The 25,101-nt window shown below is 42.8% G+C and overlaps 5 protein-coding genes across 8 annotated transcripts; 2 read left to right on the top strand and 3 right to left on the bottom strand.

The window, feature by feature from the left end:
- Window positions 1-245: 245 nt before the first annotated feature.
- Window positions 246-2,543, bottom strand: LOC117649542 (zinc finger protein 668-like). Its single transcript, XM_034392420.1, has 6 exons — window positions 2,429-2,543; window positions 2,130-2,301; window positions 1,402-1,540; window positions 780-983; window positions 723-744; window positions 246-259 (listed from the first exon to the last, which is right to left on the bottom strand). The coding sequence occupies exons 1-6, from the start codon at window positions 2,541-2,543 to the stop codon at window positions 246-248; spliced, it is 666 nt and encodes a 221-aa protein (XP_034248311.1).
- A 308-nt stretch (window positions 2,544-2,851) lies between these two features.
- Window positions 2,852-5,964, bottom strand: LOC117649040 (solute carrier family 25 member 40-like). The gene is made up of 10 exons (XM_034391413.1): window positions 5,711-5,964; window positions 5,269-5,441; window positions 4,910-5,195; window positions 4,710-4,811; window positions 4,320-4,417; window positions 4,138-4,219; window positions 3,958-3,969; window positions 3,589-3,636; window positions 3,315-3,501; window positions 2,852-3,216 (listed from the first exon to the last, which is right to left on the bottom strand). The coding sequence occupies exons 1-10, from the start codon at window positions 5,811-5,813 to the stop codon at window positions 3,201-3,203; spliced, it is 1,107 nt and encodes a 368-aa protein (XP_034247304.1). The 5' UTR covers window positions 5,814-5,964; the 3' UTR covers window positions 2,852-3,200.
- A 174-nt stretch (window positions 5,965-6,138) lies between these two features.
- On the top strand, window positions 6,139-16,544 carry LOC117649039 (protein lava lamp-like). 4 transcript variants are annotated; one of them, XM_034391410.1, is made up of 13 exons: window positions 6,139-6,191; window positions 6,559-6,757; window positions 6,876-7,078; window positions 7,171-7,330; window positions 7,414-7,603; window positions 7,702-7,837; window positions 7,937-8,195; window positions 8,291-8,399; window positions 8,705-14,550; window positions 14,632-14,876; window positions 14,954-15,177; window positions 15,397-15,492; window positions 15,616-16,544. In XM_034391410.1, the coding sequence occupies exons 2-12, from the start codon at window positions 6,617-6,619 to the stop codon at window positions 15,444-15,446; spliced, it is 7,563 nt and encodes a 2,520-aa protein (XP_034247301.1). In that variant the 5' UTR covers window positions 6,139-6,191; window positions 6,559-6,616; the 3' UTR covers window positions 15,447-15,492; window positions 15,616-16,544. The 4 variants fall into 4 exon arrangements, with proteins under 4 accessions (XP_034247301.1, XP_034247303.1, XP_034247300.1 ...); XM_034391412.1 differs by having other exon boundaries at window positions 6,155-6,248; window positions 8,291-8,357; XM_034391409.1 differs by having other exon boundaries at window positions 6,155-6,248.
- Window positions 16,545-16,754: 210 nt separating this feature from the next.
- On the top strand, window positions 16,755-19,979 carry LOC117649522 (sorting nexin-4-like). Its single transcript, XM_034392393.1, has 10 exons — window positions 16,755-17,034; window positions 17,237-17,343; window positions 17,421-17,652; window positions 17,746-17,851; window positions 17,925-18,028; window positions 18,117-18,254; window positions 18,343-18,553; window positions 18,629-18,761; window positions 18,865-18,979; window positions 19,068-19,979. The coding sequence occupies exons 1-10, from the start codon at window positions 16,942-16,944 to the stop codon at window positions 19,116-19,118; spliced, it is 1,290 nt and encodes a 429-aa protein (XP_034248284.1). The 5' UTR covers window positions 16,755-16,941; the 3' UTR covers window positions 19,119-19,979.
- Window positions 19,980-20,609: 630 nt separating this feature from the next.
- On the bottom strand, window positions 20,610-24,977 carry LOC117649524 (acidic leucine-rich nuclear phosphoprotein 32 family member A). Its single transcript, XM_034392395.1, has 6 exons — window positions 24,699-24,977; window positions 22,775-22,918; window positions 22,571-22,690; window positions 22,280-22,481; window positions 21,946-22,194; window positions 20,610-21,726 (listed from the first exon to the last, which is right to left on the bottom strand). The coding sequence occupies exons 1-6, from the start codon at window positions 24,744-24,746 to the stop codon at window positions 21,674-21,676; spliced, it is 816 nt and encodes a 271-aa protein (XP_034248286.1). The 5' UTR covers window positions 24,747-24,977; the 3' UTR covers window positions 20,610-21,673.
- Between the last annotated feature and the right edge of the window lie 124 nt (window positions 24,978-25,101).

The following is a 25,101-nucleotide window of genomic DNA, read 5'->3' as shown; positions in this document are numbered from 1 at the left end:
GCGACGGGGGCTGCAGCGTCCCCGGTGCGCCGCTGGGACCGCCAAGGCCGCTAGGGGCGCGCAAGTGGGGAAAGGTGTCCAGCGTGCCCGTCGTGTCCGTCGTGGGCGGCACGCTCGCAGGGGACACGGATTTCTGGGGAACACAGTCAAGGTCACGGACACGGACGGAGCCGACTCCCCCAGCGGCCTCGCCCACCGCGGAATGCGGACTGTGGAGGAGCCGAAGGCGAAACCGACTGATTATGCTAATGCTGTGATACTAGGATATAAAGTCGATGAATTCAGGTTGCGATTTTTTTTGTCTGCGGCGGTTCGATGTTTAGTGTCAATAAACGAGTCAATAAACAAAAGAAGTCGATTCGGTTGTAGTACCCTTCTTCCTGGGCGTGCCGGTCCCCCCTTTTCCCCCAGGCGCACTTTGCCCTCACTCCCTCTCCAAAGACCGTCTCCGGATTCGCTGTTGTGGGCGTGTCACAGTGGGCCAGAAGATCGGTGGAGGCGGCCAAAACTCTACACGCGTTTTGATCTCGAGCGTCGCTAAATGGAACTAGAACCGAACGTGTGACCCCACCAATGGATTCCTCGTTGGGAGAGCAAGTCCATTGGTGGGGCCACTCGGTCGGTTCGAGTCCCATTCAGTGACTCTGGAGCTCAAAACGCGCCCGGAAGTTTGGCCGCCTCCACCGCTCTCCTGTCCCACTGCGCGTGTCGTGTGCCCGTACCTGCTGCGACGCACTGTAAGCGCTGGAAGGACTGGAGGCGCTGCTGGAGACGCACGCGTGCCGCTCCAGCTGCTTCCGGAACTGGAAGCGCTGGCCGCAGTCCGGGCGCAGGCAGGCGTGCGGCCGCTCGCGCGTGTGCGACACGAGGTGCGCGCGCAGGTTGCAGCGCCGCACGAACGCCTTGCCGCACGAGCACGAGAAGGGGCGCACGCCCGTGTGCACGCGCCGGTGCACGGCCAGGTAGCCCGCCGTGCGGAACGACTGCCGAGCCAACATTGTTAGCTCGTTGCAGATTGAATGAATGATTGCTTGATATGCGATTGATTGAATTAATTATGGATGGATTGATTGATTGATTTGATTGATTGATTGATTGATTGATTGATTGATTGATTGATTGATTGATTGATTGATTGATTGATTGATTGATTGATTGATTGATTGATTGATTGATTGATTGATTGATTATTCGTTTTCGTCGCCCATCGCTCTCATTACCCACGCGCGCGACCGCCCGTGAGCGCGAGAGGACAGAGCGAGGAAAACGACTCTCGGAGTCAGTGTGCGAAGATGGATCACTGCGACTTTTGAAGGGAATAAATAGGACGGCCAGTGCAAATTGTAGGGTTGGCGTGGAACCACAGTCGTCTACGTCGGCCCTGCTGCATTGTCTAACCACCTTTCCGCATTGGGAGCACGTGTGGGGCAGGAGAGGCTTGTCGTCCTTCGCCACTCCACTAGGATGCGCGGCAGGCTGGCCGATGGGGCGGCAGCAACAGGGACCGCTGCACGGTGGGTTCGGGCACGGGGAATGTCTTCTGTGGAACCACGATTCATATCAAGCTCGCCCTAGACAGCCCGACAGCCCTAGAGCTGGCCGCGCTTGGAGGACAGGCACGGCACTAAAAGGACGGAGTCACGCATCTCAGAGCGTCCAGATATGTAAAACAGCGGATTCACCTTGCAGTGCAGGCGAGCATGTGTCGGACCCGAAATGGCATACGATCACGATACGATCATGTGTGGTCTCGCCCTTAATGGTAATGGTAGCGCCTGCGAGATAGGCGACCACCCGGTCCCGCAACACACCGGCGTGCAGACGGTGGCCTACCTCGCCCCTGTGAAGATGACAGGGGCAAGGTAGGCCACCGTCGCCTCACCGGTGTCTTGCGGGCCTGAGCGGTGGCCTATCTCACAGGCGCTTCACGGCCTCTTCCTGGGAATTGGCCGCTGTTCCTGGGAATCTCAGGAAATGGATTTTACCGCGTGGGCCACACTGCAAGCGGTGTTCAAGGAGAGGGCAGTTGCCAAGCCCTCACAATGAAGCAGTGCTTGTGTAGCCACAAGGGAGAATGTTTTAGCGGCGGGTTCCCGCCCTGCTGGTGTCCTTTGTGCGTGGAGGCCTACTTGACGTGCTTCCGCAATGCCGCCTGGGTCGTGAAGGTGCATCCGCACATGGGGCAGCCGAAGGGCCGGTCCAGCAGCAGGGGCATCATGGTGGCGGCGCGGATGGCCGTGCCTGCGTCCGGTTGCACGACGTGCATGTACCGGTAGCGCTGCGGCGACGCTGGGGCAAAGCCTGGACCGAGCCGCGGCAAGGCGGTGACGGTCAGCGCGACGGGTCAGTGGCGGCCTTTAGGTATGGGGGAAGTACCACTGTTTGACCGCTTCGCTCGCCATGCGTGGAGTCCTCAAGCAGTGCCTACCTTGCTGGCGTTCGCTCGCATCGCTGCCGTTGAGGCGGTCTGGAACTTGGTTCTGCTGGTTCGCAAGGGGTCCGGCTGCGGGTTTCGATTCGACATTCAGCTTCAGGCTTTTCATTGCCGTCAGAGGCGATCGCAGGGCGGACTCACGCGTTGCCGGGCAAGTGACCTAATAACCGCTCCCGTTTCTACGGCAACAGGAGGCGCGCCTGTTTCCCGATTGGTTGATGGTTCCACGAACACGAACCTTGTGCCGCGCATGCTGCGAACTCTCGATAACAATCAGTCCAGTGGCAGTAAGCCCTGCAGCCTGCACGGCCTGCACTGGCCCTGAAAGTACCTGCAGGGGAAGGACCGCGCATTCGCGGGGCCGTCCATTTGGACACTTGGGCAGAAGCAAGGGTGTGCTGACAAAAATAGATTCCATTACTAAAATAATTTCTTTTTATTTGTCACTATTACCTAACAACTAATGTAATATACATTCAAATCGACACACGATCCACAAAATGAATCTCAACAAAGTCAAGAATGAACTGTATCCTTTTGCAAAAGGGCATTTTACAGTTAAACTATGACTGTACAATACAAATATTGTCAATTGTCAACTCCATCGTTTGGTGAAATGAGAGAATTTTAATAGTACGGTGCCCCTGCAGCAACTATATTGGTGCCATGCGAGTCAGGGTATGGAGGTAAGAGCATACGTGTCTCTTAAGTTGCATGGTTATCACAGATTTGGAAAACACTCCTCTCTTCTTCTACCTACAGTATTTCATTCAAGACTCAACCTAAAATATGAATAAACAGAAAATTCAATCAGTACAGTACAACAGAACAAAACATAAATGCAAGTACATAGCAAATTTTGACTCTGGCTGTAAGTTACCTTTGGTTATTGAAGTATTTTTCTGCATTATAGCTTTCAAAGAATCCTTTGCCATATTCAAAAGTGGCCACCATAATGGCACATGCGGGAGCAACTTTAGCTACTCTGGGCACAACACCAGTAAATAGACCAGACACTCCATTTTGCTGCCAGATTTGACGTAAAATACCAAACGTTGTCTTGGACCCTAAAATAGAAAGGCAGGCACCCCTATAAGAATTTTAAACTCCAAACTAATTTCAAAAGTTGGGCAAAAATATTTTTAAGTACTTACTGGTTGCTTTTTCTTGCATTGATTTGTCCCCAGATATTTGCTTTGATCCTGAAATTGACCAAGACAAAAAATAAAACAATATAATTAAAATAAATACTTGCAGGTTTAAAACCATAGATAGGCAAGTAAAAAAAGGGGAGGGTGGGTGCATCAGCTAGGGAAAACAGGAAGAGTTTAATGAAGATAACTTGTCTAAATCATTAGAGAGGGCAGCTGCACTGAATAAGGAGTTTGCATATCAGGATAATAACTTGCTGGAGAAGGGGCACTGTACAAATCGTATGCGATTCAAGCCACAATAACGCATGAAAGGACGGATCAAAGCAATGGACTTTCACACATTCAACACAAAACAAAGCTTGGAATTACCTGTTTCTAAATCTGTTGTTCCGAAAAGAACACAAAGCCAGCAAGAAACCAAAAGAAACAATAAAAATAAAAATTGCTTAGGAAAATTGAATAGTATCAGGACAAACTACCTTCACTGAACAAGAAATAAGAGGAAACAAAATAAGGATTCTTTGTTCACCAACAATAATTGTCAGTTACCTGCATAGAGTTGCTTCTCTCCCATCTCAATTTGCTGATGGGTCTTGACAACATCAAATGGGGTGGTGCATACAGCTGCGACCTAAGCAAACACACAATTTAAAAAAAAAAAGAAATCAAATGTGAGCATTACTTTGAAACTTTAAAATAATAGTAATAATTAAAAAATCTGAAGTACGTACTGCACCAGCAACTGCACCAGCAGCAAAACTAAAGCCAAATGTTGGGGATTGCTGGCTAAAAAGTGTTTTTAATCCTTCATAGTTAAGCCAGTATATTCCTGCAAATTGAAAGCAGAAAGTTGCACATAATTTTGTCTAACAATTTCTTTTCATTTTGTAAAAAAAATTTGGGAAAATATTTGTAACATGAACATGATAGGCTAGACCAGGAATAATCCTGTGAGGATTCAGGCTGTGACTTAAAACAGGATCGTTCATGGCTACATCAGTCACGGCAAAGTCAGTCACTGTGTCAACTCTGGCAGACGATATTTGTGTCTGTTCACTCACACTGCAATTTCTAGAGAGTATTGATCCAGACAAATTATTTTCCAATTAGGAAACACTGACCTGAAAATGGTACATCCCGTAATAGGGTAGAACCTAATCCTTTCCATAAACCTGGGACGATTCCATGCACCTGAATGTGGGAGTGAAGTGTGCTACCAAGCTCTGAAACAAGTAGATAGAAGACATACTCCATCAGTTCAAAAATATTAAAAGCAGAGGAAAAATCTCCAAAAACAAAGGAAACCTAGCCAAGTACCAACCAAGGTAAGTAAGTTTCTTAGACTGCATTTTAGTGCGAATAAGCTCTAGAGGGCTAACAACTGATGCACTTAAAACTCTGGCAGAAGCTCCAGCTAAAAGTGGGATCCAAAAGGGTTGTTCAGTCCTGCCAATTCGCTTTGAATGCATGTCTTTGGCTCTTGTTCGGATTTGTTCGTATGCTACAAAATATAGAACAGTAGCTGGTACTGCTAAAACTAGTGTCGGACCAAGGCCACTCCATAAGGAATACACTCCTTCTGCCCGAGATATCTTGACAAACGCATCCTGCAAGAATGATTTTGTGATAATTAAGACATATATTGAAAATTGTGATAAAGCTTTAGATACTGGTACTTACAATAGTTCCATTAAATTGACCATTTCTATGATACCAATTTGTAGGCCCCCCTGGAGAAGTTACGCAGGGGCAGAGGTGATCCATCAGACCATTACAGTAGAGAAAACATTTATTTGACAGAAGCGCTTTTTGTTGAGCTTGAAGGCGAATCTTCACAACATCCAGCGGAGTGACTGAAATAAAGATGTCATTGTACTTAGCAAGTTCACATATCACAATGACCCTGCAGCAGGTGTCCACAGGAACTGGTTTTGATTTCCAACACCAAAGGGAATGCATAGGCAACAGCTCCTCATGAAGAGATCGAGCAAGAAGCCGGGTAGAGCGCCTGAGAATGGGTATGTATGTTTTAATTCGCATTAAAAATAAGAGCGCGATGGAGCCCTGTTGCATCATATCCAAGGAGGTGGTGTCACACCTAGGCACACCATCACAATCTTACCTAATAATGAAGTGCAAAGAGCGCCGGTGCAGGACGAAGCCATTTGTTGGAAGGGCGTTATTCTGAATCTCGGGTCGTCACGCTCCGGATATGCAGTCGACATTTTCCCTCAGGGTGAGTGTCAGTCGTAATCGTCAAAGAATCAATGTCCAAAGAAGAAAAAGTAAATGTTTTGAAACAATTTAGCAGAAGACCTCAACCCACATGTAACAACTGGCCACCATTTTTGTTCACCGCCTTCTCGGCGTTTAAAAAAAGATAATTTACACAAATTTAAAATGAAATTCAAGAAAAGGGCACTGAGGATGCTTTAATCACTATATTAGAAATTTTATTTCAGTTTTGTTCCATCTCATACGTGGTAAGTCCTATTCGGTTAAAATAAGAAACAGGAAAAATCGGAAACTTTGCGTTTCATAGTTGTTGGCCCTGATGACAGTCAGCTGTTGAGTGACGTGTATGATGAACATAACCTCGAAGTGTATGTATGTTTTGCAACATCCAATGTTCCAGATGTTGTCATCAACATTTACATTATGTATGTTGTTATGTCAGATAATTTCAAATCCATGGTTCCATGTTCATTATTTGCAGGCACTGTAGTGTTTTAGTTTCTACAAATTTGACAAGGTTGCTAGATTTTTACAGAATAGTATTTGATCAGAGCTGTTTTCAGCTTGTGTCAAAATATTACTTTTAACACCCTGTCTTCTTCACTCGGGGAGCGTGTTTGACATCTGCCCTCCCTCCTCTCTTTTTTTTCATTATTCTCTCAGTTGTTTTGTTGCGATTCTCTTATGACCAATTGAATCAGTTAAATGGGAATTTCATAGGACCTCTGTTCCTAGGCCCAGTATGATAACCACTGATGATGCGTTTAACTGCTAAACCCATCTAACCTAAACCATGGAAGACCAAGAAAGTTTTCCCCCTGACACAGAGGATGTCAGGGAGCAAATTGAACAGCAACGGACGTTAGCAGCCCAGCTGAAAGAAAAATTAGAACAAGACGAGCTTCAGCTAGCAAGTAAAGAGCAAAAAAATGAGGTTTGTAATTTTTATTTCAGATTTTTTTTTTAAATCCTGGGGAAGGAGCTTTTCAAAGTACTTTTTGTTTCATACTGTGGTTACTGGGCTTTGCTATCATAAATCTGCTATTTTCTAGCTCCTAAAGTCCAAACTGTCACTTCTTAAGTCTCGTACCAAGGCCAAGCGAGCTTCTGGTGCAAATGACAAAGATGATAATAAAGCTAAAGGGGGCAAAGACCAGAGTAGTGCATCACCTAAAAACACTGCCAGGAAGCAAACACCTACCTCAGCAAACAAGGGTAAAATTAACATTTTGCGGGAGCAGTTGGAGCAAAACAGGTATGATCAGCAAGGAGAGATTGACAATGATATGGATTCGAGTGCATTTCTTTAGTTTTTAAATTTAAACCCTTTTTTAAATGACATTGAAGGCTCAAGTTTGAGCGCCATGGCCAGGAGCTGTCAGAAGATACTCGTAGTATGGAAGTCATGGTGGAACAACTCCGACATGAACTGGAAGAAAGGGATGTTACAATTCAGCAACTGCAAGATGGACAAGTGCCGATTGTATCATCTGTTTGTGAAGAGCCGGTGAGTAAGGTGTAGCTTGACATGTCTGCTTGCCTACTCAGCTTTCAATTATCTCATTCTACTTTCTTGTCTTCTTTCCACAGGTTTCTGAGCCAGTGGATGTTTCAACATTGCTGCTTCAGAAAGAGAATGATGTTAAAAACTTGTCTTCCCAAGTCATAGATCTTCAGAATGTCATTCTTGAACTTCAAGAAAATCTTAAAGAGAAGGATTGTGTGATTGAAGCCAGAACACAGGCAATTAGTCTCCTCTCTGAGGATATGTCAAAAAAATGTGAGTTTTGGAATCTCTCTACCTCTGTAGGCTAGAATTGATATCAATAATTATGTGCTTAAAAAAGAAAGATAACTGATACAAACTTTAATTTTTAGGGAGAGCCAATGTGGATATGTTAGAAGAAACGAGACTGCAGATGCAAATGATGCAAGAAAATTTTGTAAGAATCGAAGCTGGTTTAAACGCAGAAATTGATCAATTAAATGTGCAACTTCAAAATAATGCATCTAGGTTAGTATATGTTTTTATTGCCTACTAGCATCTCTGTTACAAAATTTTCTTCCATTGTTTCACTTATTTATGTTTCAATATTGTCTTAATTTTACTCAGGCTAGCTCAGGCAGAACAGAATGTCAAAGCGGCGGAGTCATCTCGGGATGATTTCGCATCTCAGAATGCTGAACTTCTTGCAGAACTTAATCGTCTGAAGGAAGCTCCAAAGGAAGCCTCAGGTCTAGAGGATGCCAAGTCAAAGATAGATGAGCTTTCTCAAGCCCTGAGTGAAGCTAATAAGTTAACTGTCAAACTTAAAGCTGACCATAAGGCTAAAGTTAAAACTTTAAATAAACAAATTGACAGTTTAAGAAAGGTAAACAACAACAACAACAACAACAACAAAACAAGTGTTCTAGACTATGCAATCAATCAAATTGGTTTTGTTTAATTTTTGTAAAATCATTTCAGGAATCAGATTTGAGTGGAGAAGTTGTTCAGCTTCAAAATCACATAGCAGAATTGGAGGAGGAGAAAGGTAATCTGCAATTACACATAATTGAGATTGAGGAGAGCACAGGTAGGCACTCCTTAAAGATAAATTATCGGTTGCTATGGGTTCCTGCTATGGGGTTTGGTGTTGGTTCTGGTTGGTATGCATCCTAGAAAGAAAAAAAAATCTTCATTCTTGATGTACAAAGCTTTGGTTTAAGTTCATAACCCGGTGCAACTGCTTTATTTCTCTCCTGCCTAAAATATTTATTTGACAACCTTTAAATTCACCGCAAATGGTCTTCTTGTGCTAGCCTTATGAACCCAATGTTTTCATTTAGTGTTGATTTAATTTAACCAAATGATTTATTTAAACTTTCTTTTTCAATTCAGGTACCCAAGAACAGAAAATTAATGAACTTGAGAAGACTATACAAGAACTACAAAATCAAAAGGTTGTCTCAGAAATGAAGCTGATTGAAGTAGAGGACCAGCTATCATCCTATGCAGCTGTCATGGAGGAAGCTAATGAGTTGAAACTTAAACTTGTCGATAGAGAAGACGAAATTCAGCATCTAAAGGACTGTCTTGAACGGGTGGGATCTTTCCCTAAGGCAGACTTACACTCTGATCTACAGGACGAGTTGAAAGATGCCAGAAGTGCTGTGCAAGAATGGGAGGTTCGCTACGTTGCTTTGGAAAAACAGTTCAAGGAGAAGAATGATGAGCTTGTTTCGGCATTATCAGACCTCAGTTCTCAGAGAAGTCTTCAGTCCATTGGTCAGGATTCGGTGTCTGATGCCAAATCATCAGATGAAGAAATAAGTCGCGGTGAAAGAATTCTGATGACTAAAGTACAACATTTGGAGCAGTCTATAAGAGATAAACAGATTGAGGTACAAGAATTAGAGGCGCTAGTCCGAGCCAACCTTGAGAGAATTGACAACCTCATTTCTACTCCAGCTGTTAATCCTGATAGTGAGGAATTGAAAGAGCGCATCAGGGTTCTAGAGTCTCAAATTATGTCTTTTGAGGCCTCAGTCAATATGCTTCAAGAAGAAAATGGAACATTGAAGGAATCACTGTCATTATTAAAAACTTCAGCAACTGCAGGCGAACAGGTTGATGGAAATAAGACTTCCATGGATCAAAATTCTTCCATAGACACATCACAGCTTCAGAGGGAATTGATTGAAGCTTCTGGGGAACTGGAACTGAAGAGGGATGAATGTACTCGGCTTGAAAGTAAACTCAAAGCTCAAGTAGAGAAATACAAGAAAATAGTTGTGAACCTCAAAGTGAAAACTCTAGCTAACAAAGAGTTGGAAGAAAGAGTGAACAGGTATGAAACAGCGATTCAGACCCATCAAATGGAAGTTGATCAGCTGTCAAGGGAGAAGCAAGATATGTTGGAGAAATGGCAGACAGAAATGGCAGAAAAGGATGAAGTGCTCAGCCAAGCAGCTGATAAACTGGCTGGCAGAGAAATGGATGTGCTGAACCTCAGTCAGCAGCTTGGTGAAAAATCGGCTGTCATTGTTGATCTGGAGGCTAAAGTAGCTGGTTTGCAGGCACATGTAGAAGAGTTGCAGCTTTTGATTGAGGAGAAATCTGCTTCTCTTGAGAAATTAAACACAGCCCATGCGGAACAGAGTCAACAAGCGGAGAGTCATATGGTCTCTGCCTTGCAAGGAGAACTGATTTCTATCAAAAATCAACTTGATTTGGAAATGGAGGAGAAAATAGCAGCTATAACCAAGCTGGAAACTTTCACTAAGCAAGCTAAAATCAAACTTGCTAAAGAAAAGAAGGTACGTACAGATTTGATAGAAAAGCAAACTGAGCTTGAAGCACTTCTAGCTGAGAAGAATGCTGCTATCACTGATATGCATGAGCAACGTGCGCAGGAGGTGGGTTTCTATCAACAAGAAAAGGAGAGATTGGAAATTATGTTGAAAGAACATCAAGAACTGGCGGCAAATCTCCAACAACAATTGGAACAAGAACGAAACAAACTTCAGTATGCTAATGAGAGTCTTGCTATTGCTGAAGAATGTGTTGAAGTTGCTCAGGATCTTGACCCACTTCCATCTCCAGAAAGTTTCCAGGTTGAGGTAGAGAACCTCCTTGTGTCTTTGAACACTAATTCTCCTAATGATGTTCTTCCTGTATTAGAACAGGAGAAAGTGAAAACTATGGATGTATTCAGTAGTTCTTTTGCATCCCTGCATAATCAGATCATTGAAAGGCTTAAAAATAAGCCTGATGTAAATGGTGAACGCAAGATGTTTGCAGAGCTTAGTAACCTTGTTACTAGAGTCATAAACCGTACAGCAGCTCTTGAAAACAAAATAAAGTCTATTGTAGCTGAGAGTGATGCAGTTATTCACAGGAAACTGTTTGATGCAGAGCAAAGCATCCAAGTTTTGGAGAGTACTTTGACAGAAACTAAACAACATCTTGACTCTAAAGAAGCAGAGAAAATCAATCTTGAAGATGCTGTGAACAATCTTAACAGAGAACGGTGGGATCTAACACAACAGATTCAGCAAGAAAGTGAGAAATATTACAGTCTTGAGAGACAGCTTAAAGAAACAAAAGATCAGTTGGACTCCCTGATCGAAAGCACTAATTCACTGCAACTGCAATTAAGTGAAAAGGATAACATCATTAAAGACCTTCAAATAAGATGTGAGGAATCTGATACTCACTACAATCACATTCAAAATGAGCTTCATAATGCCAATCAACAGCAGAGTGATCTGAAATTAAATTGGGAAAAACTGAATGAGGAATGTGAAATGTGGAAATCAAAATTGCTTACAGTAGAGCAGGAAATGGAAGCCTCCCATTCGAAAATGTTAGAACTGCAGTCATATTGTGACAATGCTACAGAAAGAAGTGAAATGTTGCAACAGAAGCTTGATGAGGCAACACAACACACAACTGAATTACAGCTACAGCTTCATAAATCTGAAGAAGAAATGAAAGAACTCAATGAGCAACTTTCACATGCTTCACAATCCAATTCTCATTTGCAACATGAACTCATGTTGAAGTCAGATGATTTGTCTCAGCAAAATTCTTCTTGGATAAATGAGAAGGATCAATATGAACAGAAACTGTTTAGCTTATCTCAGCAACTGCAAGAAGCTAAGCAACAAATTCAGAAAGATGAAAGCTATTCGCAGTTGGCCACTCCTCATTTGAATACTGATGAAGTGGAATCCCTTCGAAAGCAACTTGCACAGAAATCATCAGAAATTGAAACTTATCAGCAACGTTTGATGCAGCTTCAAATGGGCGCCCCAGAATCAAGTGCTTCTTTTTTCAATCATCCCAACGAGAAGCAAGAAGTTTCTGATGCATTCCACATGCATGAGAAAATGACTCATCAAGAGGCTGTCAGCTCATCTCAAATTGATACAGCAAGCTCTGTCTCGATACTAGACGCTTTCAAACCGGCATCCTCTCTTTTCGAAATCCCATCAGAAGTTAATGATTTGCAGACTAAAATTAACAATTTGACCGAACAATTGGACTCTTTACTGTCGGTTAAAACTTCTCTTGAAGCTGAAAAATACAGCCTTGTTGCCAATTTAGATGTTCTTACTGAACAGCTAAATGCTACCAAGATTGAGCTAGAATCTTCTCACTCTATGTTAAACAACCTACAGCTGAAGGTTTCTGAACTAACTGCAGCTTTACAAAAGTCTGAGGAATGTAATGAACAAGAGAAACTTGCTTCTGTCAAGCTTCAAAATGAGCTGAGAGAATTACAGTTGAGATTTGAATCTGAAGAATATGACAAGCAGAGGGCTGAAGGGGAATTGAAAGATAGAGCTCAAAAGGATGCTGATGCAAGGCCTAGGATACCGAAGACATTGGACACTCATGTATCTTCATTGCAAGATAGTGGTACTGGCTTTAACAGTGGAGAAATTCAAAATGATTCCTTAGATGAGGAAAAGGCTGATGAGTCCTTGATGGAAAGTAATATTACTCAAATGGAATCAGAACTAAGTGGAATGGTGACATCTCAGAGGCCATCTGCCGAAGACAGTGCATCGGAGAAGCCTGCCTCACTCGCAATTGAAGTGCAAGATTTACAACAACAATTAGCTAAATTGTTGTCAGAAAAGAACTCGGCTTTGCTACAAATAGAGACTCTTCAAGCCGAAATCAAATTACTATCACAATCAGCATCAAGTGCTTTGAGTCCTACAAGTCCCCCCTTGATTTCTGACACAGATGCTTTGATGAATGAAGATGATAGCTGGGGCTGGGGAGTTGAGAGTGCTCACCTAGAGGCTGAGCATCATCAGCAGAAGATTCAAAATGTTCCCCCAGCAGATGACTCAATTTCAGTTTTGCAAGGAAAGATAGAGCTCTTACAAGTGGAAAATGCAGAATTGGAAAAGGATAAGACTCAACTTGCCGAAGATTTAAAGGCTTCCCAAATAAGAGCTGCCAAACTTACACGCAAATTGAAAGATCTGAAAAGTAAATATGATGATATTGCTGGCAAAACTCGATCTACAGACTCACCTTTCGACAGCTTGGATCAAGCTATTGAAGAAGAGAGAATGAAGCAGATGCAAAACTTGGAGAAAGAGCTTAAAGATGTTCAAGCTGAGTTCAGTGTGGTCAAAACTGAACGTGATCGACTGCTGAAGCAAGTTGACGTTTTCTCCTCTGCCAATGATCGTATGTTAGAAGCAAAAGAACGGCAGGATGTAGAAGTGGAAATGTGGCAGAAGCGTAGCAAAGATCTTACCAACCAAGTTCAAGCACTTGAATGGAAGATAAGAGAGCTAGAGGAGGGTAGGGAAGAAAAAGAAGTATCTGCGTCAGAAAGTGTTAATACTGTAGAAACACCAAAATTGCCTCCATCCACTGAGATTCTTAATCCTGTTGAAATTGAACAACTCTTGAAAGAAAATCACACATGGAATGCAAACTATGAAAGTTTGATGCAGGAATATCAGAAACTTCGTAGCCAGTGTCTTGCTGACAGTGAACAACGCACTCAGGTTGATGCACTTCTAGCCCAACAGAAAGGCATGATTGAACGTTTGGAACATGAAAAAACCTATTTCCAAGACGTTTATGACTCTTTGAAAATGGATTATGAATCTGCTTGTGCTGAACTAGCCTCTACAGCCTCAATCCAAGATGATACCGCAGATGTAGTTAAGAAGGTTGAAGAACTTGAGGGAAAACTGAGTATTTCAGAGAAACAATTGGAGGAAACTATTACTCAACTTCAAGCTGTGTCTGCCGACAATTCTGATTTCCAGACTCAATGCAGTCAGTTAAATGAGTCCAGGAGAGAGCTGTTGCTTCAATTGGAACAGAGTCAAAGTCAATTGGAAGCCAAAAGTCAGGAAATTGTTAAACTGCAGGAACAGGTACGGGTTCTGGAAGAAAAATCTGTCACTCCAACTGCTGATGGTGCATCTCTGTTTCCAACTCCCGTACAGGAAACATTCTTTGCTCATGAACATTCTGTGCAAGGCTCTTCCCCTAATAGTTCTGTTTTGAATTGGGGCAGCATTGTTCCTTCTGGTGAGCAGGCAGCTGTTGACATTTTTGAATCCATTGCTAGCAATACTGCACAAGGGATGGAGGAACAACTGCAGATGAAAGAGAATGAAATCCAGAAAGAAAAAAGAATGATAGAAACTCTGAGAAGGTCTATGGAAGAATCTGAGCAAGAGTGGGGCCAAATGATTGAATACCACAAGACCCAACTAGAGGCAGCTAAGAAGACAATTAGTGACCTACAAACAGAACTTCAGACCATGCACCTTCATGCTGCAAATAATGATGAAAGTCTTGAATTAAAATTGAATTTTAATAGTCAGATAGAGAAATGCCAAGAGCTGCAAAATGTTGTATTTGCCAAGGATAAAGAAATCGAAAGTCTCCAGATTAACTTAGCAGTGAGTGAAGAGTCCAAAAAGAGGCTTGAGTCTGAACTTCTCTCCAAGCAGGCTGAACTAGAAAGAAGGCTACAGGAAGTCCCTCAGTCAACACATGAGAATCCTTCTCAATCAGCGGCTTCAGCTCAGCTTTCCATTCCTGATATTCGGGAGAATACTCCAGCTTTAGTTCCTACAGGCATTCCAGTCATGAGTTCTTCTGATAAGAATTTGTCAAGTGAACTGGATCTTGCTCTCTATCAGCTTCACGAGCGTGATGTTCGGTGTGAGGAGCTTACTCTGGAACTCACACAGGTGACTTAAGTTTAATGGTTAAATTTTTCATATGCTTGAGTACTTTTCTCTGAGCATGCCAATAATATATTTGTTTTACAGTTGTTGGAGGAACGTGATGGTTTGCAGCTTCGTTTAAGTAATGCCATTCGTACTAATGAAGAGTTAAGGGAGCGGTTGCGACAACTCCTTTCTAGTCAACCCGATGACAGAAATATTTCATTTACAACAAATTTGCAAGGTGCTGAGCTTAATGCCAGTGTTTCTTTAGAGAATCTTAATGTTCCCAATGCTGCATATGTCCAGAATGTAAATCCAGAAGGACACCAGGCAAACCTTCAAAATAAGTAAGTATTTCTCCAGTCATATAGAGCTTTTTGTGTTTTGGATTGGTAGAGAATTTCATGTTTTGATGTCTTCTCAGGCTCACAGAGTTACGGACAATTGGCTATAGCCATGATAAAAGGTTGAAGGAAGATAGTGAATATCGTCACCAGCAGCAGATGCGTTTCTTATCCCCTAGCCCTCCTACTGTTTTAACTGGAGCTGGAAGTGAGCCAACGGCCAGTGAATTTACCTTGGTCCCAGCCTCTGAGCCTGTTGATAGCAGCACAAATATTGACGTAAATAATGCTGAGCCACCAACATGTAAGTACTAACGAGAATAATTTGAGTGTTGTAGTGATACAAATTTATTTTGCATCAGTATTCCTCCACATTCGAGGAGAAAGATTTTAATAATAATAGACTGTATAGTAGCAGCCCTTATTAGCTTGTTTGAGCACTTGCTTTGAGTTTCTACCTGCTGCTCACCGTATGATTTATTTGCTAACATGACACTGGCTTTGATTTTCTGCATTACTACAGCTAATGAGTCACAAGGTTCCCTCCTTGGCTGGTTTTGGGGCCGCAATTGATTACTGACACATTGAATCCAGGAGATTTATTTTCACAATGCTGCTTGTATGTTGAAACACGCTTGTCTTTTTCTTACAATACCTTGTATTTACTGAAATAATTTCACTAAATCTTTACCAATGAGGTATTCAAGTGTTTGTAATCAATATCAAAATGTCTCTTTTGCAGGCATTGTTTCCTGAAAGAGCCATCTCATCAGCATGGGACTTCTGACTGATAACACACAGAAGACTTAAAGTGAAATTTCAAGACTTGGAAGGATGTAGGAGTTTTGTACTTGATTTTTAGGAGAAATTTTTATTTTTCACATGCTCATGAGTGATTGAGACTGGAATTGTAAAGGGTTTTACTGCATTAATTTGTGGATGACATGCTATTTTCTATAAAGGTTATTTGTCAAAACTTGAAAGGTATTTTCTCATAACCTTTGCTCTTCCTGGGATGTGATGATGGGTGCTCCACATGTTAAACTGTGAAGGTGTCCCCAACCAGTTATCTAATGCCATGGATAAATCATCACATACCTGTGTCTTTCTTTTCCTTGTTTCCTGTGAATGTTGTTGAAGTGGCCTTGTGAAGGATGTGGGACCAGCAGTAATTTTAATGGTTTCTGTTTCCTAGAACCTTGAATTTTGGTTATCCACAATTGTCCAAAGGATGAAAAGTTTTGCAATCGTCCATTTTAATCATACTTGATTTCAATAGCTGTTCCATATGACCGATCAGAAATCACAAATTTGCAAGCGTTTGTTAGTTGTAACTTAAATGAATTTTTTCCGACTTGTCAGATTTTTTATTGTTTGGTACAATACTTGTGTATATGTAAACTCGCACCTCATATTTTGAATCAATGTGATATTTTAATTGTTAATTGTGAAAGTGATTCTGTCACAAATTTATTAGATAATTTTCAAATTTTATGGTTAGCACAATTTTTTTGTTCTTAATTATGGTTACCATTCTTGATATCTGTTCTTTGTTTTTTAATTGTCATATTTCTTCAAAACAAAATAAAATTGTTCCTTGCCTCTGACCATAGCATAAGTGTACTGTTTGTTTTCTTGGCTGCTTTAAAATAAACTTGGTCTATGATTTATCATTGAATTTTATTTTCCCACCCTTCTGAGCGTCTATTAGGGAACGATAGTGAAATGTCGGGTTCGGGACCGATATGTACCCGGGCAAACCAAGGGCCCAAAGCAATATTGACCTTGGTATTGACTTCCCTGCAAGAGGACTCTCCGCTTTCCTTCGCTTCTTTTTGAGGAGAAGGGGGAAGGAGACGGGAGGGGGAGGGGGTGGGCGGGGCGAAGCACGAGAGAAACCACTGACCAGACCGCTGCAACCTGCCGCCTGTTGATGATGACGACTGTTTGAAGGCACATCTGTCATTAGCAACGTTTCCGTTAATGCTAATCTTTCCATCAGTTGTCTCAATCTGGTTGCTAGAAAGTGTCGTCTACTTGTCTCCCTCTTCCTAGTTGATAAACAAGAATGGCTGAAGCAGGTGTCAGCTCGACTGCCTCTGATGACACTAGGACGGGGCAAGTTACCGTCGAGCCAGTTCCCAACTCAACGGATAAAAAGGTCAAGTTTATGGCAGAGGGATTTTCTTTCTTTGTTAAAAAAATATATATGTGATCGTCATCTGTACAAATTTGGAAATGGTCAGGAATGCTTGTGTCCTAACCTACGTGAGCTCCAATTGAGATGTGTTTCCAAACCTATGAGTGCCCATTCGTCTTAATCTGACTGTAAGATTTATTGTTATGAATTGTGGTGTGTTTAGGACTCACTTCTCAAACATATGGATATCAATGTACCGGAAGCAGAGAAACGCATCAATGGTGCACTCAATCTTCACGATTATTTTACTGTTTACTTAATTGAAACCAAGTACGTGTTATCACTAGGTTTATGTTCATTTCATCATTTCTACTCGGGCTTTTAATTTATCTGTGTGTTTGTTTTAGGGTCAATGACCCACAGTGGTTGAGTAATCAAAAATCTGGGTCTGTGTTGCGGCTGGGGAGCCTGTGGCGTAGATACACAGAATTTGAAGTTTTGCACAGCTACTTGTCAGAAATGTATCCTTTCATTGTTCTGCCTCCTTTGCCTGAGAAACGAGTTATGTTCTCCTGGCAGAAAGTATCCACGGATACATTTGATCCAGACTTTGTGGACCGAAGAAGAGCTAGCTTGGAGGTACAATATAGTTAAACATACTCTTTTAATGATAATTCCTAGTATGTTTTTTCCTTTTACATCTGGTTATTCTTAATTTTTCTTCTTGTTCAGAATTTCTTGCTACGTATTGCATCTCATCCTATCCTGTCTTTTAATCCGCAATTCCTGGCATTCCTTCAGCAAGAACAAGGGTGGCAACCGAATGCCAAAGAACATGGTAATTAAGCTGTACACTTGTGATACCTTTACTCTCTTAAAAATTGTTTTTCTTAATTTCTAATTTGTTACAGGCTATCTTCAGCAATTTGCAGAGTCAAAGCTGAAATCAATGATTGGTCTCAGAGAACTTGATAAACGATTTGAACAGATAAAAAATTACAGCAATGAGCTACAGGTACTTTCCTAAAACTCTTGTTAGTAATTTTCGTTTTTTATGATAGGAGAATGATGAGGATAATAATATTTACTTACTCTTTCTTCAGAATAACATGACTAATATTTTAAGAGTCAGAGCTGCTTTGGCTGAAAGGTTGTATGGAATTCACAAGCTACACGCCAATTACGGCAGAATTTTTAGTGAATGGAGTGCAGTGGAAAGAGACATGGGAGACGGATTACAGGTAAGATGATACTTATTTTCCATTCCTGCTTGGTACTCTGTGGTCTTGTAATTAAATTAATTTATTTTTCTCTCCTTCCTCCCTGAAGAAAGCTGGTCATTATTTTGATAGTGTTGCTGCTGGTATTGACACAGCTTTGGAAGAAGAAGAACTTCTTGCTGATCAGCTTAAGGAGTACTTGTTTTCGGCTGGTGCTCTTTACACTGTTTGCTGTCGCCATGAAATGTTGCAGTTTCAAGTCGAGAGAGCGCAGGATATGGTGCAACAACATCTCACCAAACTAGAGAGAGTACAACAAGGTATAATTGAAATGGTCTTCCGCCACTTGTTTTTTCCCTTTGTCCTACTTAGAACATATTTGTTTCTGTGTGCAGGAAAAACCAGCATTATGTCTCGTATATTTGGCACTATTGACACTGATGAATTTCGTGAAGAGCGTGTCAGCGTTCTAGAGCAAAGAATAGAGGAACATAAAGAGAGTGTGAGCAGCACCATAGATCAGAGAGAGTAAGTGATCAACCACTTTCGTTTACAGGGTCTTAATTTATGTTTTGCTCTATTTTCTTATTAGTTTGTGGCTAATTTTTGATTTTGTTGCATTTTTTTAAAGCACCTTTACAAGTGCTGCCCTTATCGATGTGCAACGATTCCAGGGCCAAAAAGTAATTGATCTGAGAGAAACGTTAGCTAGCTACATAATGCTCCAAATGAAAATGGCGAGGAAGGTAAATTTGTTTTTCATGATAAATTTCTGACTAATTTCAAAAGTTTTCTGGAAGTTTGAATCTTACAGTGTCCTTTGTGTGTTTTCAGGGCCTGCAAGCATGGACTCATATTAGAGACTGTCTGGAAAGTATTAATTGACTGCATTTCCTTCTGTCTGCACCTGATTCCAAATCAAAGCTCATATTCAATCCACACTTAATGATTAATGCTGGTCATGGCTTAATATGGCATGGCAACCATCCATTGTGATCTCATGAATCCGTCATATTGTTTTAGCATCAGTGATTTGGTATCTGGGTGTAGTGGACTTTGCAGGTCTTACATTTTTGTATCTTCACTAAGGTTTGATCTAGTCTTAAGAAAAATATAGTGGTCTGAATCTGAAGAGTATATTGAATTGACATTATTCAGAAATGAAATCTTTTCTTGTCTGTGATGGTCATTCTGTGGCTTGTCTGTGGTTTTTAAGAGGGACCAGCTTATTATTATTTGTCCCTTCAAATTTATTTTTCAAATTTATTTATCAGCTGTTATTTTATTGATTAGAAGTTGTATTTGCATTAATGTATTACTGTTCTGTTATGTTTGCTGAGTTACGTATTTGGCTTTGTTTTACTTTTTGTCTGATTATGTTTATTTGTCTGTTTGCATGATCTTTTTTCATGCTCATTGTTGGAGCTGTGATTTGAGCAGAAGTAGAATGGTAAAATTTCTTTTGAATCTTCTGTTTTCTAGTTGAAACATGTTCAAGTGTTGCCAAAGATAGTGACATTTCCCCTGCGGAGTGTTTTGTTATTGGATTGCATGTAGATGAATGTGCAATCATGTTACATAATAATTCTCATAGTATGTACATTAATATGTTCCTACCCCTAACTGGGTGAAAAAATAAGCTGATAAGTAACTCAGTGTGGTGGCATATTGATATGTAGCAAGTTTTTTACTTAATGTGAATTTGAGCTGTCAAGATTGTTAAATACAAGATAAGTAAATGTCCCATGCGTTGTTATTTTTCATTACCCTCTTTTTCCTTCTTTTGGAATCTAATGGAAATGCACTCCAATAAAGTCTGCTTCTCAGGGGTGTTGTATTTGAATTCCAGAGGGATCAAGTGGCCCTCTGCCGTGTGGATTGCTGGATCGAATCATCTCGACTCAAACGTTTGAACTCAGCCACACATTTGGTTAATTACTTTGTGAAGTTCCAAAATGTAGCATGTACAAAATCAGTTGCAAATTCTATTTAAATAGATCAACCCGCTTGCTTGTTGGGGAGGCACACCTCAACCACCTGAGCCACCTTGCCATTCATAACACCCCTCCTCAAAACGCACCTTAAGCAGCAAAGGCTTTTCAACCTCAGATTTGTCTGAAATTGACATAGAATGTTGCTTTAGGTCCATGAAATAGATGCTCTGTGCCCAATGGTCTTTCTCACATGGTGTGGAACTGGCAGGCAAGATAAGTTTAGACATACAGAGTGAGTAACTTAAATTCTTTTGGGGAGGGTTTGAGTTGGAGCAGGTCAGAGTGTTGCAGACTCGGCAGTAGTCCTTGACTGCAAAATCTTCACACAATCTGGACTGAGAATAAGGTGGTAGAACTATTATAGAGCAGCAATTAAAACACCTTTTATAATCAGCTTTTTATAAAAATTTACTTCAACAACTGCCAAGTACATTTCATGGAGCAGTCATCAAAACTGCATGTGATGGGTCAAACAGGTAGGAGCTGCATTTTCAGCTTTATGACATAATATCAATGACCTTACAGCACAAAATCCAACACATGCTCCATGGCCAGCTAAACAACGCCTTACTTACATAGCTGACGAGGATGGTGAGAATGGCCAGAACAAACCAGTGTTCCAAGAACTAACAAGATAGGATTTGATCCTAGACAATATCAAATAATTTTTAAAAGACAACACAGCCTATTCTCACCACCCTCCATTATTTCAATGAATTAATATATTTTATACAAGAATGCTTTGATACAGTAATCAAAAAATGAGATGCAACTGAATGACAGTTAAAAAAAGATAAAAAAAAAATTCCAGACAAGACGTTTTCTGGAAGTCGGGGGAAACCAACTGAGCCTTCAAGTCTGGCCAGCACACAAGTTTAACAAGGAGCGAACAAATATTTTGCTCACACATCACAGAGCATCATGCCACATCCTGCTCCAAATAATCTTACAAAAAAGTACAAGTGCATGCAAATCACCAACCACAGTGGAAGGGACAATTTTTATTATACTACACGATAGACTCATTCTTAAGTCACTCACAACAAATCGTCAGATGCACTTTCTCACATCCCATGTACATACAGTCTACAAAAAAAATTGCATTGCCAGTCTAGAGAAGTCACATATTAAATATTTGGTGCAGGAAACATAAAAGCATTGACGCACTAACAAATTTAATTCATAAAAGCAACCTTGATAGAGGTTGTTTCTTTGTACTCCCGTAGGCAGAGCCTATGGTCTTGAGGTGTTAAAGCTTTGACAAACATTTGCTACGTGATTGCCAACATATTGCTGCTTTTAACTCACGCCAAGACATTAAAACAACTTAACTTGGAAAGGCAGAGCCCTTCGTGTACAGCAAGGCACCATACAACCACAGCATTGTCCCATTAACATTGGTCGGTTCAGCAAAAAACCAGGTCACCAAACCTGATGCTCCAACCTCTAATTGACTTCTTCACCTTCATGCTTTCTCTTTTTACCTCGAGTTTGTGACTCTGAAAAATGAAGAAATGATGATTAGAAAACGAAGTCAAATGACAACTGTAGGACTTCTTTGATAGGGAAAAACTAGTTACTGCCAAAAGTGTTTATAACGCAATACACAAATTCACCAAGTGGTAATGGGAAAGAAATTTATGTGCAGTTTGTGCAAGTGTATGTATGTAAAACGGGGCAGGGGTAAGGGAGAAAGAGGGAAAAGGTGTGATGCTTACCTTCTTCTGCAGCTGCTTCTTCTTCATCTTCGGCCCCCTCAGCCTCAGCACCATCCTCGGCGCCATCTTCTCCATCCTCCTCCTCTTCATCTAAGACATCGTCGTCTTCCTCTTCTCCTGCCTCTCCTTCGTAGTCATCGCCATCACTTTCTTCATCCAAATTCTCTTTGTAAACAGCATCCAGACCAACGTCGTCATCATCTTCTATATCCTCCTCCTCTTCATCTTCTAGCCCCTCATCATCCTCATCTGAAGGTGAAAACAAATATATTTAAAATAATGGCAAGAAATTGGTAATGACAAGCTATCTCAGCTGGTAGAGAATGAGACTCACCTTCACCTTCTTCGCTGTCATCTTCATTGCCATTAACTTCCTCATCCTCATTCTCACTGTCCTCTGCTTCTCTATCTTCGGCATCAAACCCATCCAAGAACTTGAGGCTGGGAATGAGGTCAAATATGAGTTCTCTGTAATTACTGATTGTGGTGGCCTCATTATTGAAAAGGTCAAGGCTCTTAAGGTTTTTGAATTCTTTCTGGAAAGGACATAAAAATATTCGGTTAGCCACATTAAGTGTAAATTGTACAAGAATTCAAAGAAAATGAAAAACAGATGTCTGCTTACCAATGGCTCTAATGCTTCAAGACTGGCGATTTTGTTTCCTGAGAGATTAAGATGTGACAATTTGGGACTTGTGTGAAGAAGATTCAGGCCACCAGAAATTCTGTTGTCACTCAATTCAAGCTGAAAAACATGAATAAATTAATAGAAAATTTGATGACAGAGGTAAAGCTAAATAGCTGGAACATAAAATGCTTTCTTAAGTACCTTTTTAAGGTTGGGAAGTTTAGGGAATCCTTTCAAGCTGGTAAGGCCAACGTTTATGAGAGATAAGGTTTCCAAATTGACGAAGTCATCTGTTAATCCAACAATAGTTGTGCTCCGACAGTTATCCAAGATCAGCTCTTCAATCTAATGCACATGAAAAGCAAAGAGAAAATGCAAAATTAGAAAATTGGACGCAAACAAGGAACAAAACAGGGCAATAGGCAGTCTTCTCTCTTGACAACTGACCACAAAAACAATCCCAACACCGCGTGCGTCTCAACCGGAAAGAGGGAAGACAAGGAGGGAGGAGGAGCGCCGGGCGGCGTCTCCACGGCAACCCACACCGCTTCGGTACTGCTGCAGTCAGGTGCACACCTTGCTAGACTAGGTCGAAGGCTAATTACGCCTCAGTCTCGTTGACCATGCCCCCCGCCGCCCCGGGAGAGGCCCCAGTCCCAGCCAAGAATCCCGAATACAGCCCCGTAAGACAGCCAACACCCCGACAGCCACCGCCACACCCCCGGGCCCCAGAGGACCCCCTGTGCTCTACATCGCGGTCCTGGCCGGGGCCGGCGGCGGGGCCGCGGCGTGGGCCCCATGCGCGGGTCCCTAGCCGCGGGGCGCCACCAGCGGTAGCCACCGCACTAGTCAGGGCACGTCGCGGCGCAGCGCCGAGCGCGCAGCCCCGCAGCCGCCATGCCCGCAACGCAAACATGGCCGCCCCCACACCGCGACGCACGACACCTCGTCGACGGAACGCTGCGGCAATGCCCGGTGAGAACAAGCAGTGTCCCCTGGCGGCCACCCTTCGGGGAGGCTGGCGCCGACGCCGCCGCGGCCGACCGCCCGGGGGATGCTGGGCGACGGTGGCCGTGGACGTCGACGGGGACGGTCAGGACCAGGGCGGCGCGTGGCGCTGCGGGGCCGCGGCCCGGGGCACGCGCCGGCCCCGCCGGGACTCTAGGCCCCAAACCCAAAACACGACACGCAGCAACATTTCGCTACTCGGCCTGCAGGGGGGCGCCCACAGCCACCACCCCTTCCCGCCCCGAGTCCCGCTGCAGCAGACTGCACTCCTGCCACGCAATGCAGTTTAAAAGCGGGGCTAAAATTAGAGCTCAACATGGCGTCCGCAGCGTTGTTCAATCAAGCTGGATAGGGGTGTTTATCGGAAGGATCGGTCTGGAAAAGCGCCATCGGGGAAAACGAGGCAGCGAGGCGCAGGGACGCGGCCGGGGCAGCGCAAGCGACAGCCTACTTGCAGCGAGGACGTGCAGCTGCACCCGGGTCAGCGGGGTGACATGCACGCCATTGCGCCAATTTGTAAACAAAACGGGTCCGGGGCCGTACGAGGTTAGAAGACGGACCCGCCGTCTCCTCTCCTAAATTATGGCGTTTGAAGCGTGGGATGGGCCGACAAGAGCAGAACCCCCGACACGGAAATTGTGGACAGATGAAAATAAAGCGGACAATTTTTAAGTGGCCATCAAATTGAGGAAGCACCACACTATCGTGGCTTCTCGGAGAAAACCAGTAAACCCACACCAGCATCAGTGTACACTGCACTGGACGCAGCTTGTATACAAAAGACACGCGACCGCCAGACGTAAAAATAAAATGACTTTACTCGCACAATACTCAAAATTTCAGAACAGAGGATTAGTTCCCGCACAAACGCAGACTGCAGCCCGAAATTGGAAGTGCAACGCACCGGATTTATAAAGCACAAACACTGGTTTCCAGATAGAAATAGCCAGTCACAAAATTAAGGGAGAACACGAGCAGCTTAAAAGAAAACGCGGAGTCTCACTGAAGCACCCCTAAGTAACTTAGCGTCCAAGCTTCATACCCAAACACTATCAGATGAGCCGAGCCACCGCGCACACTACGTAACCTATCTGGTCCACATTTCCACTTTTCTTACCTGATCTGGCTTCATCGTTCTCATTTCCAACTGCACCCTCTTCTCCATGGTGATTCCGAGCGATGCCTCCCTCAGTTTGACGGCTTAAATTGCACAGGGCACAGAGAAAATCTGGTTCCACACGGGAATGACTGCTGCTCGGCTTGCGGCTGACCGTTCTGTCTTGACTCACACAGCTCGCACTCGCACTCGGAACATCAGCCTTGCGGTAACTTCAATGGCGGCCGCGAGAGGGTCGCTCGTCTTGCCTCACAACAACACAGCACGGCACGGCGTCCGGCTCGGCACGGCCCGGTGCGACCCGGCAAGGCGGGAAAGATCACAAGTACAAGCAGCGAACTACTTTCAGTTCGGCCAATCAGAGGCTTCGGTCTGCACAGGTCTGACATCTGTTGAGCGAAAA

The sequence above is a fragment of the Thrips palmi genome, unplaced genomic scaffold, assembly GCF_012932325.1.
Source record: "Thrips palmi isolate BJ-2018 unplaced genomic scaffold, TpBJ-2018v1 HiC_scaffold_4, whole genome shotgun sequence".
Taxonomy (NCBI): Eukaryota; Metazoa; Arthropoda; class Insecta; order Thysanoptera; family Thripidae; genus Thrips; species Thrips palmi.
Note: the sequence above shows the minus strand (reverse complement) of the source record. Positions and strands in the feature narration are given on the sequence as shown.

Coding starts and splice junctions, on each gene's coding strand:
- LOC117649524 (XM_034392395.1), bottom strand. CDS start 24,746: ATGGAGAAGAGGGTGCAGTTGGAAATGAGAACGATGAAGCCAGATCAG. Junction 22,919..24,698: donor GAACGATGAAGCCAGATCAG/GTAAGAAAAGTG, acceptor CATGTGCATTAG/ATTGAAGAGCTGATCTTGGA. Junction 22,691..22,774: donor AACTTCCCAACCTTAAAAAG/GTACTTAAGAAA, acceptor CATGTTTTTCAG/CTTGAATTGAGTGACAACAG.
- LOC117649522 (XM_034392393.1), top strand. CDS start 16,942: ATGGCTGAAGCAGGTGTCAGCTCGACTGCCTCTGATGACACTAGGACG. Junction 17,344..17,420: donor GTTTACTTAATTGAAACCAA/GTACGTGTTATC, acceptor TGTTTGTTTTAG/GGTCAATGACCCACAGTGGT. Junction 17,653..17,745: donor GAAGAAGAGCTAGCTTGGAG/GTACAATATAGT, acceptor CTTCTTGTTCAG/AATTTCTTGCTACGTATTGC.
- LOC117649040 (XM_034391413.1), bottom strand. CDS start 5,813: ATGTCGACTGCATATCCGGAGCGTGACGACCCGAGATTCAGAATAACG. Junction 5,442..5,710: donor TCTTTGCACTTCATTATTAG/GTAAGATTGTGA, acceptor TCTTTATTTCAG/TCACTCCGCTGGATGTTGTG. Junction 4,220..4,319: donor CTGGTGCAGTTGCTGGTGCA/GTACGTACTTCA, acceptor GTGTTTGCTTAG/GTCGCAGCTGTATGCACCAC.
- LOC117649039 (XM_034391410.1), top strand. CDS start 6,617: ATGGAAGACCAAGAAAGTTTTCCCCCTGACACAGAGGATGTCAGGGAG. Junction 14,551..14,631: donor TTACTCTGGAACTCACACAG/GTGACTTAAGTT, acceptor TTTGTTTTACAG/TTGTTGGAGGAACGTGATGG. Junction 14,877..14,953: donor CAGGCAAACCTTCAAAATAA/GTAAGTATTTCT, acceptor ATGTCTTCTCAG/GCTCACAGAGTTACGGACAA.
- LOC117649542 (XM_034392420.1), bottom strand. CDS start 2,543: ATGAAAAGCCTGAAGCTGAATGTCGAATCGAAACCCGCAGCCGGACCC. Junction 2,302..2,428: donor TGCGAGCGAACGCCAGCAAG/GTAGGCACTGCT, acceptor GGCTCGGTCCAG/GCTTTGCCCCAGCGTCGCCG. Junction 1,541..2,129: donor GCATTGCGGAAGCACGTCAA/GTAGGCCTCCAC, acceptor GTGGTTCCACAG/AAGACATTCCCCGTGCCCGA.